The sequence below is a fragment of the Mustela putorius genome, unplaced genomic scaffold (assembly GCF_011764305.1).
Source record: "Mustela putorius furo isolate JIRA1106 unplaced genomic scaffold, ASM1176430v1.1 tig00000551_pilon_pilon_pilon, whole genome shotgun sequence".
NCBI classification, from domain to species: domain Eukaryota; kingdom Metazoa; phylum Chordata; class Mammalia; order Carnivora; family Mustelidae; genus Mustela; species Mustela putorius.
Window position 1 is genome coordinate 9,945,705 of NW_025421412.1, and position 13,675 is coordinate 9,959,379.

Here is a 13,675-nt window from a genome sequence, read left to right on the forward strand (position 1 = left end):
TTCTGAATGGACCTGTTCTGTTGTTGGGAAGGACATTTGGCCAGCCAAAATGTAGAGTCTGTATTTACAGAAATAATGGTATTTGGCAGTTCCAGCATCAGGAATAAACATCCCCTTTGTCTTCAAACTGTGATTATGATGTGCTGAAGTACAAGTGACTATTTAAGTTTGCATATGGGAAAAGGCAGAAAACTCGTTCAAACATGGACCTCAGTGGTTTGTTGGTTTAGGTTCTGTAGCCATTTAAGCAGAACAACAACAAAAAATAAATAGGAATACTTGAGGAAAGAAATAAGATTGTAATGTTCAAAAAAATTGAAAACATCAAATTCAGTTGTGTTCCAAAATACATAGTGATACCTTTCTCACCTGAAAATTCAGTGTTGGTACCCTATCTAGAAAAAATGCCCTTTTATCTGTTTACCTGGCAAGTCCTTGCACATATAACGATGTAAATGAGCTTAAGAGACAAGAAAGACAAGGAAAGGCAGATGTTTGAAGGTGGTTTTTGTTTAACAGTTAGGATTTTCTGTGCATGCATATTTCTTGACAGAGAAAGATGTTCACAAGATACTGCTAAATTAGAAAAAACAACTGGTTACAAGACAGTGTTTAAGCAGCCATTTAAAAATAAATATATGCATGGAAAAATATGTACTGAAAAGAAGATGGTAGAGATTCAGCCCATATGTCATTGGAGAGTAGGTGCCCTGGCTCAAGGAGGAGAGAGAGTATATCTGATTATCGCCCTGTCTGCAGCACTTTGCCCCCCACCCCCCTGACCCCAGGTGGGACAGGCACAATGTACGCCCACAACAAATACTTAGCAAAAATAATTGAGTCTCCATGATATTTATGAGGAGAAGGGAGTTGGGGGAAATTGGAAGGGGAGGTGAATCATGAGAGACTATGGACTCTGAAAACAATCTGAGGGGTTTGAAGTGACGGGGGTGGGTAGGAGGTTGGGGTACCAGGTGGTGGGTATTATAGAGGGCACGGATTGCATGGAGCACTGGGTGTGGTGAAAAAATAATGAATACTGTTTTTTCTGAAAATAAATAAATAAATTAAAAAAAAAATAATTGAGTCTCTAGAAGTAGAGTTCCTGATGGGTTTCACCTTGTTCTTCGTTTTGTTTTTATATTTTTTCTAGTTATCCTGCATTGTTGAGTAATGAAAATAAAAAGTAAAGTTTTTTGTTTTTTTTTTTTTTCATTTAACTTAAGATGTAGGTATTTGAGGTCCAGGGAGGGAGTGGTCCACTGCCCTTGCTTGTTACGTGAATCTCGTCATGTCTGACAGTGAAGACGCAGGTGCCTGTTGGGAATCAACCGTTCATTATACACCTCTTGCCTTGGGAGGTGGGGCAGTGCTAGCAATAAGGTAGTGAGAAAATAAGAATACCAATACGTGAAAGTTGAAGAACAAGGTGCAGGAGTGAGAGGCTCTCCTTTAATTAATCATTTGCTCTGTCGTTAATTAGACTTGTTGTTTGCCTGTGTCAGGAGCACAGAGCATTGGAATTCTAAGAGGAGAGACCAGCTATGTTTTGTTAGTGCTAAATTCCTATCACCTAACACAATGGTTGGGATTTTTTTTTAACGAGTGAATGAATGAATGAATGCATTTTATGCAAGCATGAATGAATGAGAAACTTCTGCTTGCCATGAAGGTTGCTCTTCTAAAGATCAAACAGTAAAGCTTGGGGTGAGAAGTCCAAGGGATGATATTGAACATTTTATTTCCTTTAAAAACTCTTCATGGATTCAGCTAGGGCATACAAAGCACTGATGAGGGATTCGCAGCTGACCATGAAGAGGACACAGGCAGAGTACAGTTGCTGATGTGGGAGTGTTGGGACACTTAACCAGTTCAAGTGGGGCATGTGGGTTATGAGTATGATCGGAAGCGTAAGTAAACCTGAGCGGGACCGAGTGTTTTTACAACATGAAGCTCAACAAAGCAGGTGGGCTACGAGCTCTGAGTGCCTTTGCTCTTCCCTGCTGGGTACCCAGCACCTGCCACAGTGCCGGATACGGAAGCAGATATGCAGTCTTTCCTGTGGGAATGAATGAATGAACTAATGAATGAGAAGGAGGGAGACAAGCTGAGCTTTTCTGGGTTACAGGAGAGACCAGGTCAGTGTTTTGGGAAGTTGATTTCTGATATACAGGACAGGACACAGTCAGAAAGCTGGATGTTTGTGGCAGTCCGGACCTGAAGTCCATGGCCCAGCATGGACTCCAGTACGGAGCTAAAGCCAGAGGGACCGTGTACGTCAGGACAGAGAATCTTCTGCACATTTGCGGACCTGCACATGAGGACCCAAAGAGCCCAGGGCAGGAGGATCTGGGAGCTGAGAAGAAAGGGGGGAGGGAATGTTGGACGGATACCCATTGGCCCTGTTGAATTTCCAGTGGTGATGGTGTCAGTATGGCCTGTATCAGAGGGCCAAGCAGCAGCACAGATGCACAGCTCAGGACCCAGACACCGACAGATGGTGATGGAAACTGTAGGAGCAGATGCTCATTTAAGGAGTTAAGTACAGAGGACAGACACAGGGGACAACAGGTAAAGGACATGCTGTAAACCATCATTTAGAAGATGGAAGATTCCAAAGAGTTTAATGCAAACCCAAGAGAGTTACAAGGAGAAGAAATGACCCATAGTGTTGCAAACACTTTTTTTTTTAATTTATTTTTTTTTAATTATGTTAGTCACCGTACGTTATGTCATTAGTTTTTGATGTAGGGTTCCAAGATTCGTTGTTTAGGTGTAACACCCAGTTTTCCATGCAATACATGCCGTCCGTAATACCGTCAGGCCAACCCCCTGTCCCCTCTGAAACCCTCAGTTTGTTTCTTGAAGTCCACAGTCTCTCATGCAGTTAAAGAAAATAGAATCTATTCATTGCAGTTAGTCAAGAGAGAGCTGGAATGTCCTAAGAAAGCGTATGCCAACAGAGGTTGCTATCCCAGAATATGAAACCGGATTTTAGCCATTTAAAAGGGAGGAATGAACCAAAATATCTTTTCTCCTGGAGTTGCCATTAGCTGTTTCCAAGTAAAGGATTTATCAGTGAACGTATTGTAACTGTGCAGCCTTTTCTCATTATTGAACTATTTAAATACCAACTACTTTTTAAAAAAGATTTTATTTATTTATTTGACAGAGATCACAGGTAGGCAGAGAGGCAGGCAGAGAGAGAGGGAGAAGCAGGCTCCCCACTGAGCAAGGAGCCCGATGTGGGACTGGATCCCAGGACCCTGGTATCACGACCTGTGCCGAAGGCAGAGGCTTTAACCCACTGAGCCACCCCGGTGCCCCAAATACCAACTACTTTTAATAAGGGTGAAAAAGCTACTGGAAGTCTTGCTTTTTAAACTCAGTGCACTGCCTTATGAAGGACACTTCTGTAAACAGAAGAAAAAATGTATTGGGTTATAAATACATCATAGTGATAAGGCTAAGATACACAGAAGCAATTTCCTATCAAATAATCAGCTTACCTAGGATACTTAAATATCCCTGCCGCTCTTTATCAGGGGAATAATAGGTTTGCTGTACTTAGTTATATTGACGTAACATGAACAAATGTGTAAAATCATATTTCTGGGTATAAAGGAAAATTTTTATAACCAACTGCCTCAAATTAATTTTGAACTCTTCATTTGTTTATAATCTGTGTTTATTTTACTACTTGGGTGCTTTAAATAATATTTGATATTATTATTATTTTAATATTTGATATTATTGTCAGTCAATATTTCAGTGATTCAGGAGCTAGTTTATTTTAACATGTGTGTGGATTAACCAAGTTTTATAGGAGTTTGAACAGATGGTTTTCTTGGGCACTGTTTAATTTGGTGGCATTTTTGCAGTAGGTAAAATTAGGGTCAAACTATGATGATTAGTATCATTCATCATGAACAACCGGTTTTTGTGGGTCAAAAATAGAGATTTAAAAACAATAATTCTGGATGTCTACTTCTTTACATAAACAAAAACATAATAAAAAATTGGCTCTGCTTCTATTTATAATAAAAGCTGCATGGTACTCATATATGAAGATATCGTATTCATACATCAAAAAATTTTCCAGACCGTAACTTATGGCCAGATCATAAGATCAATAAATGGTCATTCACGAGTCTCCACTGGCTCGGTGTAAAAGGTATTATGGTTGGTGGCTAGGTCTATAAAATTTCTTGTACCACCTTCGAACAACTTTATACAACCACACTTTATTTCCTTTGTGTTGTGTAATCTTGAAGGATTTCTAAAAGATTCTGTATCCCGTTTTCAGGTGCACAGGAAACTGTCATTCAAGAAGCATCCCAAATTGAGGCCACCAGATGTTTCCTTCCATAGTAAATCAGAGAACAAGCATAATTTGAATATTCTGCATATATTTACATATCGATGTCAAGAGTCCCTAACTCCAATTATGTAAAATAAAATTAATTAGTGCAGCCTACTGCAAAGCCCATATTCAAATCCAATATTCGGGGCAAGATAGCCTGGAAATACCTAGCACATCTTAAAGCCCATTAGCTTCATGTCTTCTGGGAATAGGAGGGCTGGGCAGACACACCTACCTGGGTGCCTCCAGGAGAGCCTGGACATAGGAGGACGCACTCAGACATAGAGAATCAGAGTCAAGGCTGATGTGTCCAAAGCTGCTGTGGTCAGTTCTCTTTCCCCATGAAAACTGCAGCTGCGTGTATTAACAGATCCTGCAAATTCTTCTCGTGCTCCCGTGAGAATCGAGGGGTCCTCATTGGCCTTCAGTTAGAGTCCCGAGTCCAGCCCCAGGGAGCAGCCAGGAGGAGAACCAGTGGCTGCTTCCTGGTGGTCAAACCACTGTTTCCCTGACCCAGCATTTCCTCGGCCTTGTGCCGCCCTGACCTTTCCCCTTCCTTCAGGGGCCTTGCATGGCTCTGATCGGTCCTCAGTCCCAGTTTGGTCCATCACACACGCTTAGTCTCTGTGGGCACACGGAGAAGCTTCTGCCTTTCAAGTTTGCGAGGGTAGCCGCGCTCAAGTCATTAACTGCCCGAGGCTGGAATTTCTCCTTCCATCGAGATGTCTTCCTTTCTGTTGTCTGTTGTAAAGGTTAAGTAAAATATCATTGCTAAGTGTCCAAAGCATAGTACATATCCTGAAAAACCGCTGGCTTTGCTCCTTTCCTTAGAGGTTCAGTCCAGATCAGATAAGTCTGTGCACTCAGGGTAGCCAGGCACCGCCTACCTTTGCCATCTATCTCCTCCGTTGTATTTCACTTGTTTGGCATCTGTGCCCTAAGGGCCTGGCATACCTGGGCTCTTCTTGCATGGCCGCTGGACTGTGGGAGGTAGTAGCAGTGACTAGACAGAAGTGACACTTACAGCAAGATGTGGATGACTCAGAATTGGGGAAATGTATGTACCTGGCAAGCGGGCATCTGGTCTCCCTCCGGTAGGATTTGTATTTACTTCAAGGTGCCTGGAAGAGCTGATGCAGTACCAGCATCTGCAAAAGAAAAAAAAAAAGTTCATTTAGAGGAGGTTCTGCCCCATTTTCCCTGTCCCCCATCCTCTATGTCAGGGACGAAATTGGGAACTTTGAAACTATCATTGGAAGTCGATGTTTGTAGATGTCGTGTTAAATTAAGTCCAGGGAAAATCCTGGGGAGGATCTGAGTATTTCATCTGGACTGGTCACCTGTGCTCTGGCACAGACCGTCCCTAAGTGGAGACAGCTCCCGGCCTCAAAAACCCTCCTGCTAATATGTATATCTGAGAAGGCAATTCGACCCCAGTTAATCTAGACTAGCGCCATCTGACCTGCTCATGAAATGCACAAAGTGATGCAACCTGTTCATGAAATGCACAGGGTGATCTATTGGGTTGGGGGGGGGGCGGGAAACAAGCTTGGATTGATATTTTTATCTTAACCTTTTAAAATTTCTTTTTGCACATATTGCATATACTCCGACATACAGTAGAACGCGTGTCTAATTAACGAATGCATTTGCATACATGGGGGGCTCCGTTTGTGAGGCGGTCGGCGTGGAGATGGTTTCGGTGACTAACGGAACTGTCTGTCTGCTTCCAGACTGCAGTCTTGTCCTGGCTCCCCCAAACTAACTTCAGCATGCTCAAACGGAAGCAGAGCTCCCGGGTGGAGGCCCAGCCGGTGACGGACTTTGGTCCCGATGAATCTTTGTCAGACAACGCTGACATACTCTGGATTAACAAGCCAGTAAGTTCCTTTTTTGAAAAACTGAGAAGCGCATGCTGATATAAAGGAAATTGGATTCATATAATTCAAAAATCACGTACCTTTGGCTTTGAAATGACTGTTTGAGGTGCAGTAGAATATGGATGAGTCTGGAAGTCTGGAAGTGGAGAATCATTCAGATGAAATAAAGAGGTGCCGCGGGGGGTCATGCACACAGGCAGGTCTGCTAGGTGGTCTGCTCCCTCCTTCCCCCCCTGCCCCCCCCCCCCGTGCACATGGTCCCCAGAGTCATGCCATACACTGATACTGCTCCTTCTCAGTCCGAGCCAAAGCTTGAGTCCCACATAGTCATCTGTTCTATCATTCTTCCATGAGTTCTCAGCACAGGAGGGGATCGTCAGATGTTTGGAATTAAAGGTCACCTTCAGAGTGGCAAGAGTTGGTTGACTCAAAGGAAAGGTTAACGAGATAGTGGGTAGTGTCTCTGGAGAATTGCGTCACCTTCTGCCTAATGAAGCCGAGGAGAACGTGGGGGGAACATCTAGAACAGTGTCACTGGGGTAGATCGTGTGGCAGCCAGAAGGAGGAAGGGCATGGTCACGGGTCTTGCAAGCTCAGCCCAACCACAGAGAGCAGGCTCCCCTTCAGGACCGGACTCCCAGCAGAGGCCGAAGTACGGGAATGAACTGTTCCCCACGCACTGATTGTCTTTCCCTTGACCAGGATACAAGTCCTCTGCCCGGGCTCCCTACCCTCTCCAGGCTTCTCCAGCTTATCTGCCCTCCTGACCACGTGTCCAGCAGGCTCAGGTTTCTTCCTGCCTTTCCCCTTCTGTTCACATTGCCTTTCTGCGTTGTAGACACTGCAACATCTCTCTTACCTACGTTGCTCATTAACATGGGTTAGTTGTGCAGGGAGCACTTTTTCTATTCTGGCTCTCACCGCCGGCAACGGTTCTTTCCTGGATCTGCACACACTGGCCCCTGGAGCCTCACCAGGGTCTCCCTGTTCTTCTGAGATGTCCAGCCAGTTCACACTGTTTTCCTGCCCGGAGGCCTTCCCCAGCCTCTGATGAGTCGAGTCCTCCTGATCCAGGAAGGCCTGGCTCGGATGTCAGCCCACCCCTGTGGGCGTCTGAAGGCTTCCTCGTTTGACTGTCTCCACCACGCACAGAATGAACCTCTTCTCTTTCCGCTTATCCTATTTTACCATTGTATGTAACTAAAAACGTATATTGCATGTAAGTATGTGTATGTTAAGCCTACCAGACTGCTAAGTAGTGATGAGTCAGAAACGTGTTTAACATTTTTGTGGCCCCAGAGCCCCACAGAATTTCTTAAGCATAGGAGGTCTGCCATTCATGGCTAGAGAATTGAACAGGATGGAGAATAAAGCATTCACTAAATTTTTTCTTAGTGTCCGCCACCTATAAGCCTTTCTGAGAAGGCTGAGGAAGGTAGCATTACAGATTTAGCCTTGGAAGCACTAACTAAAATGATTAATGCTTTATTAGGATACTTTCTTTAAATTCAAAATAGATTCATTGTGGAAGAACCCATCTTTTGAAGCTCTTTTGTGTAATTAGATCCTTTGTGTTGGAGATCCAGATAGGGCTAAATTCGCACACTGATATTTATTGAAGGGCTTCCAAATTGCATGAGAAATACATCAACCCTTAAAATGAATTGAGTCATCAGTGACTTCCATGATATAGAATAAATGGCATTATGTCTTCATGCAAATATTAAAACTGTCAGATTAATATTATAACCCACGAGTGTCTGAGTCTCCTCAGAATTCTGACAGTCTTTTCAATTTTTCATCAGGGGTCCTTGCTAGTTTGTACAGCTGAGAAGACATCCACCATGAAACCACGACATCTTTTTTTGGGTGAGGGGAGCCTAATATTAAAAGATTAACATGACTGCAGATATATCCAGCATCATCAATAAATAACATATTTCCATTATGTTTAAGTATTGTGTACTAATTAATTAACTAGTAAGATTAAGTGTGTGGGGGTAGCATGCAGACGCAAGGAATATTATTATTATTATTATTATTAATATATTATATAATATTATAATTAATATTATAAGTCTAGGTGTTCATTTTTATAATAAAATATTGTGAGTGATCTTATTTCTTACATGTATACACATGTATATGCACACAGATGTGCATATACATGTTTATCTATTATTTCTACTCTTTATGTTGAAGTTGAGGAAAATCTTTGAACAGCATGTGCATTCCTAGAATTGCACAGAAACTTATTTTTCAGAATTTTGGGAAAGCTCCCAGGGCTAAAATTGTACAAAACATTCTCTAAAATAGTAAGTCTATATTGAAAATGTAGGATGAGGTCAGATTTCGAAATATATTTTTTATACAAGAATATAAATACAAGATACAAGATATAAATGGAAAGAAAACTGGACACAAGGGAAATGTTACGTGTCAAGTCATTTTTTAAAATGTTGGCAATCCAGGAGGATAGACCACTCTGCTAATGACCAGGGAAGTTACGGTAAGTAAAATATAATTCTAGGTGCTCATAATATATAAAAAGTATAAAAATAATGGCACATGACATTTTTGCATGAGTAAGGTACTGACCCATGTTTTAACGGGACCAGAAGCTCCTTATGTTGTGGCCCAATGCCTTGGGAAGGTCAGAGGCACTGAAGTAACCTGCTCAGGTTCACAATAAGCCCTTGGCTCTCATTAACTGCGGGAGCATGGAAAAGTCTCTTGACCTTTCTGCCTTCATGTGTGCATGTGGAAATTAGGCTGCTTTCAGAATTAAATGATGTAAAATATGGGAAAATATTTAGCACATTGTATGCACTTAACAGACATGAGTTTCCTACTCTCTCTTCTCCATGCCAATGAAATATTTTAATCTCGAGATTCTATTTTCCAAATATTGTGGTTTATAATGCAAGTTTAAGGCCTCATTTTATGGTGTCAGATGAGAACTCTGAGCCTCTTTTGCAGTGGGTTCACTCTTTGCTGCGCATCTGTGCCATCATCAGCGTCATTTCCGTCTGTATGAACACGCCCATGACGTTCGAGCACTACCCTCCTCTGCAGTATGTGACTTTCACTCTGGATACTCTGCTGATGTTTCTCTACACGGCAGAGATGATAGCAAAAATGCACATCCGGGGTATTGTCAAGGTGAGTGTTCTAGAACCAAAATGCTTTGAAAATCCAAGTTAGTTTAATAGTATTTTCAGATTAATTTCCATCACACAAAACGTCTCCTTATCCATCCTGTAGTTTTTTTTTTTTTTAAATAGAGCATAACTCCAGAGACCGGTGAAAATATGATGCATACGAATATTTAAAAAGTGAAATAAATTGTGTAAGACACAAAGCCTTGGGATATCCAGGAAGGAGTGAGAGAGTCGGTCTGTAGGCTCCATGGCCGGAATAGGGTCCATTATGTCACCTCCAGGGGAAACCCGTGGCTTGGCATAGGGACGAGTCCAAACGTGGCACCTGCGGCTTTACAGGATGTGGAATAAATGTTACGTGATAAAGTTACAGTGTGACGACACTCAGGATATCATTAACCTGAACTGTCCTGAAGGTACAAAGGAGTGAAAAGAAAGGGCATGAGGTAGAAAGCAGGAGTATAGGAGAAGGAAGGCATGGCATGGCAGTGGAAGCATTGGGAGACAAGAAATAAATGAAAGAAAAAGGAAAAGACGGAAAAAGCAAAGGAAGAAAAGTTCTGTCAAAGGATATCTTCTGTGTATTCCTAACCTGCACGCAGAGGATAAAAATAGGTAGATGACACTTTCTCTGGGAAGTATTTGAAATTATACTATTTAGGGAGCCAGTGCTATAAGGAAATAGCAGAAGGGACAGTAAAAGTCTGCAAATGACAGATTTGACTCAAATCCTAGCTCTTCCTTTATTGCTATATCAGCATCTCCAGTTACATAATTTTGGTGGAAAAGGACCTTATTTTGTACTAGGACTTCAAGATTCTAATGAGATGATGCATAACATGAAATTACTTAGGGTCAGTACATCTCTCTATGCATAATTCAGTGTGTATCATCCTTAAAACAGAAGGGTCACAGCCAGCACATTACTTTTTTTTTTCATTTTTAACCTTTGAAAACCTTTTTATTATGGGAAATTTTAAGTTTACTCAAAAGTAGAGATTATAGTTGTCATGAATCCCCATAACTTAGTATCAACAGTTATCGATATTTGGCAAGTCTCAGAAACCAGGTCATTTCAGAAGTAACGGCTCATGCATTACTGACTGAGACACTTTCTTTTTAGCATAACCGTCATGCCGTTATTGTGTCTAGCAAAATTAACAACAATGTCTTAATGTATGCCAGTACCCAAGTCATAGATGTATTTTCCCAATTGTCTCAAACATTTCCTATTATAATAAGTTAGCTTCTTTGAATCAGGCCAAACAAGCTTTAAGAAATATATCTGTTATATTTTTAAATCTCATTTAAGTCTCTTTATGCCCCTTGATTCTCAACCCTACATATCCTGCAAAAAAAAAAAAAAAAAAAAAAAAAAAAAAGAATTTCTTGTCATCAGTCCATTGGGAAAATGAGTCTTGTAGAACATTCTACATTCTAGACATGACTAACTGCTTCCTGATGATTCCATTTTTAGTTTCTATATACTCCATATTCCCTGAACCATTTTGACTTTGACTAGCGATGTACACAGGTGCCTCTTTCCCCAAGCAGAGGCCACAAAATGGTCTGTAGAACTTCTGGACCTTTGCCTATCTGATGGGTGAAAAATGGTAACTCAGTGTAGTTTTAGTTTGAATTTCCCTTTTTAAAGGGAGGTTGATTTGAGCGTGACTGTATACAAAGGCCATTTTCAAGTTGTTACTATTTTTCATTCAAGGTTTGGGTACTCTTTGTGTTGGGAGTATTAGCTCTAGATGATGTCAATTACATTTACTTTTCCTCTTTCATGATTATCTTTGCTCATGACTATTCAGGCCACAGGCACTTCCTGTTCCGATCAGAAGCTCTTTCCATCCTATTAAGTCCACTCTTGTGTCTCACAGGAATGTTTTACACTTCTCCTTACATATATTTTGCACATTTTTTTTTGTTATTTTCATGCTTTGTTATGTTATTTCATCTTTTTGCTGTCACTATGGGCTCCTCTATAAAGTGTTCTAACTTGCTGTTATTTTTTTAAATGAAGGCTGTTGATTTTTATGTGCTAATATTGTTTCTTGCTACTTTACTAAATTCTTGTACTGTTTATAGTACTTTTTCCATTAATTCTTTTGTCTTTTTATTTCCATTTCAGATGTCTCTCTCTTTCTCACTTATTTATTGGGTCAGCTCAGTTTTAAATAGTATGAGAGGCAGTGAACATCTTTGTTTAACTCCAGGCTTATTTAGACCATCTCTCATGTTTCCTCATTAAATAATCTGAAGGATTAGGGTTTGAAGTAGGTACATTTTATCAGCCTAAGAGAACAAACATTAATTCCAATTTTTGACTGTTGTATCATGAATAGCTTTTAAATTTTGTTGAATGACTATTTTTCTTTTTAGCTCTTGGAGTAGAGTAGATTTCCTAATATTGAACCATCCTTACATTCCTGGAAAAAAACTGATTGGGGTCATGGCACAGTTTTATTCTGGTTTAATGTGCTACTTGATGATATTTGTTATTATTTTCATTGTTTTAATTTTGTCTAATCTTTGTCAGGTTTTGATATTAGATTTCCATCTATGTGTGTACACTGCTATGCTCTAAAATAGTCTGAATAATCTTTAAAAATTTGGGTACAAATCTCCTAGGAAACCATCTAGTTCTACTGCTTTTTTTTGGTGGGATTCCTTTCTATTTCTGTTTCTTCTATGGAAATTGTTCTGTTCAGACTTGCTTGGCCTATGGGTTCTGTTTGGTGATGTATACTTTTTTAGGAAATTATTAACTGTTTAATTTGTTGAATTTATTAACAGAAGATTGCATTCAATAATTTTATTTTTCTCTGTTTGATTTATACTTCTTCCAAATTTTGAATTTTTTTTAGATTAGAATTTATTTCACTTGGTTTGGCTAGTGTTATTTGTTTGTTTTGTTCTGTTGCTTTTTTTTTTTTTTAAGATTGTATTCATTTATTTGAGAGAGAGAGAGCATAATGGGGGGAAGGGGTGATAGGGCAGAGTGAGAGCGACAAGCTCAATCCCAGGACCCTAAGATCATGATCTGAGCCAAAGGCAGACACTTAACTGACCAAGCCACCCAGGCTCCCCTCACTTTGTTTTAGATTAGCCAATTTGCTTACTTATCTTGTTGATTTTTAAAAAGAACTAGCTTATTAATTCATTTGAACTCATTAATTTTTGCTTTTACTTTTCTTTTTTTCTTTCTTTTTTTGCTTTATTTGCTTTACTTTTTTGGTCTATTTCCAGATTTTTGACAGTGTTTCACATTTTCATTTCTCAAGATTCTTAAATATGTTACTTCATTGCTTCTGGTGTAAATGCGGCTGTGAGAATGTTTTTTCCTTCTTTGTGATTGGGTCTTTCTCTTAAATACTGAGAGTCTTTCTCTTACTATTGAACTCAGTAGATCTATGAGAATGTGTCTTTTGTTGACCATAAAGGACATAGGCATGTCATACGATATTTGTTTTATTCCATTCTGTCTTCAGGGTTTCTTTTCATATCCCAGTTACACCAGATCATGTTTTGGTCATTTATTTCCATCATCTTCTTTATGTGTGTTTTTTCTTTTTTTCCCCCTATTTTTATCTTTCCTGTATTCTGTTCCCTTATTGTACTCCCTATGCTGTCTATTCAATCTTGTGTTCCTTTAAGTTTACTTCTCTTTCTGAAATGATTTTGTTTTCATTTCTTTCTAATTCTGATTATTTCTTGAATGCTTTTCTGTCTTTTTTCACAGTCTCCTATTGTTTCGACATCACTTCCGTTGTTCATTTTTTCCAATTTTGTTGTCCTTTTGTAGCATCTATTTTTCTTAATTTCCTTTGATCACTTTGTTATAGTCTACTACAGTCTTTATCTGCTTTGTATGCTTATTTTTGCATGTCTTGTACATTATTTGTGTGTTGTGTACATTATTTCGTTCATTTATATATGTACATGACTTGATATTATAATATATATATTTATAAATCAATTATATTAATAAGGACTTGATCATAATCCTTTTGCTCTGTTACTTTTCTTGCCATTGCTCATTTGAAATCTGAGTTTCTCCTGCTTAATGGGTAGAGTAGCTTCCATATATTATCAGTTTGAGGGTTCCTTCCCCTGTTTTACCATAAAGTATAAAATATATAGCTTCTCTGTTCAGCACGCAACCCAGGTCTGAGTTCTGCCTCCTCTGAACTGCTGGTCCTCTTATCTAATCCGTGTTATCCTTTGTCCCTCCTGTCCCTCCCCAGCCTATTCAGATTCTACTC

At 39.9% G+C, this 13,675-nt stretch overlaps 1 protein-coding gene across 2 annotated transcripts in view; it reads left to right on the forward strand.

Annotated features, from left to right (window-relative positions):
- Positions 1-13,675, forward strand: part of NALCN (sodium leak channel, non-selective) — a 303,251-nt gene that overhangs the window by 9,823 nt on the left and 279,753 nt on the right. For both annotated transcript variants that reach the window (XM_045081349.1, XM_045081348.1), the window contains exons 2-3: positions 6,097-6,243; positions 9,223-9,405. In XM_045081349.1, coding sequence (XP_044937284.1) covers positions 6,136-6,243; positions 9,223-9,405 — 291 coding nt within the window. In that variant the 5' untranslated portion in view covers positions 6,097-6,135. The remainder of the gene's footprint in view (positions 1-6,096; positions 6,244-9,222; positions 9,406-13,675) is intronic.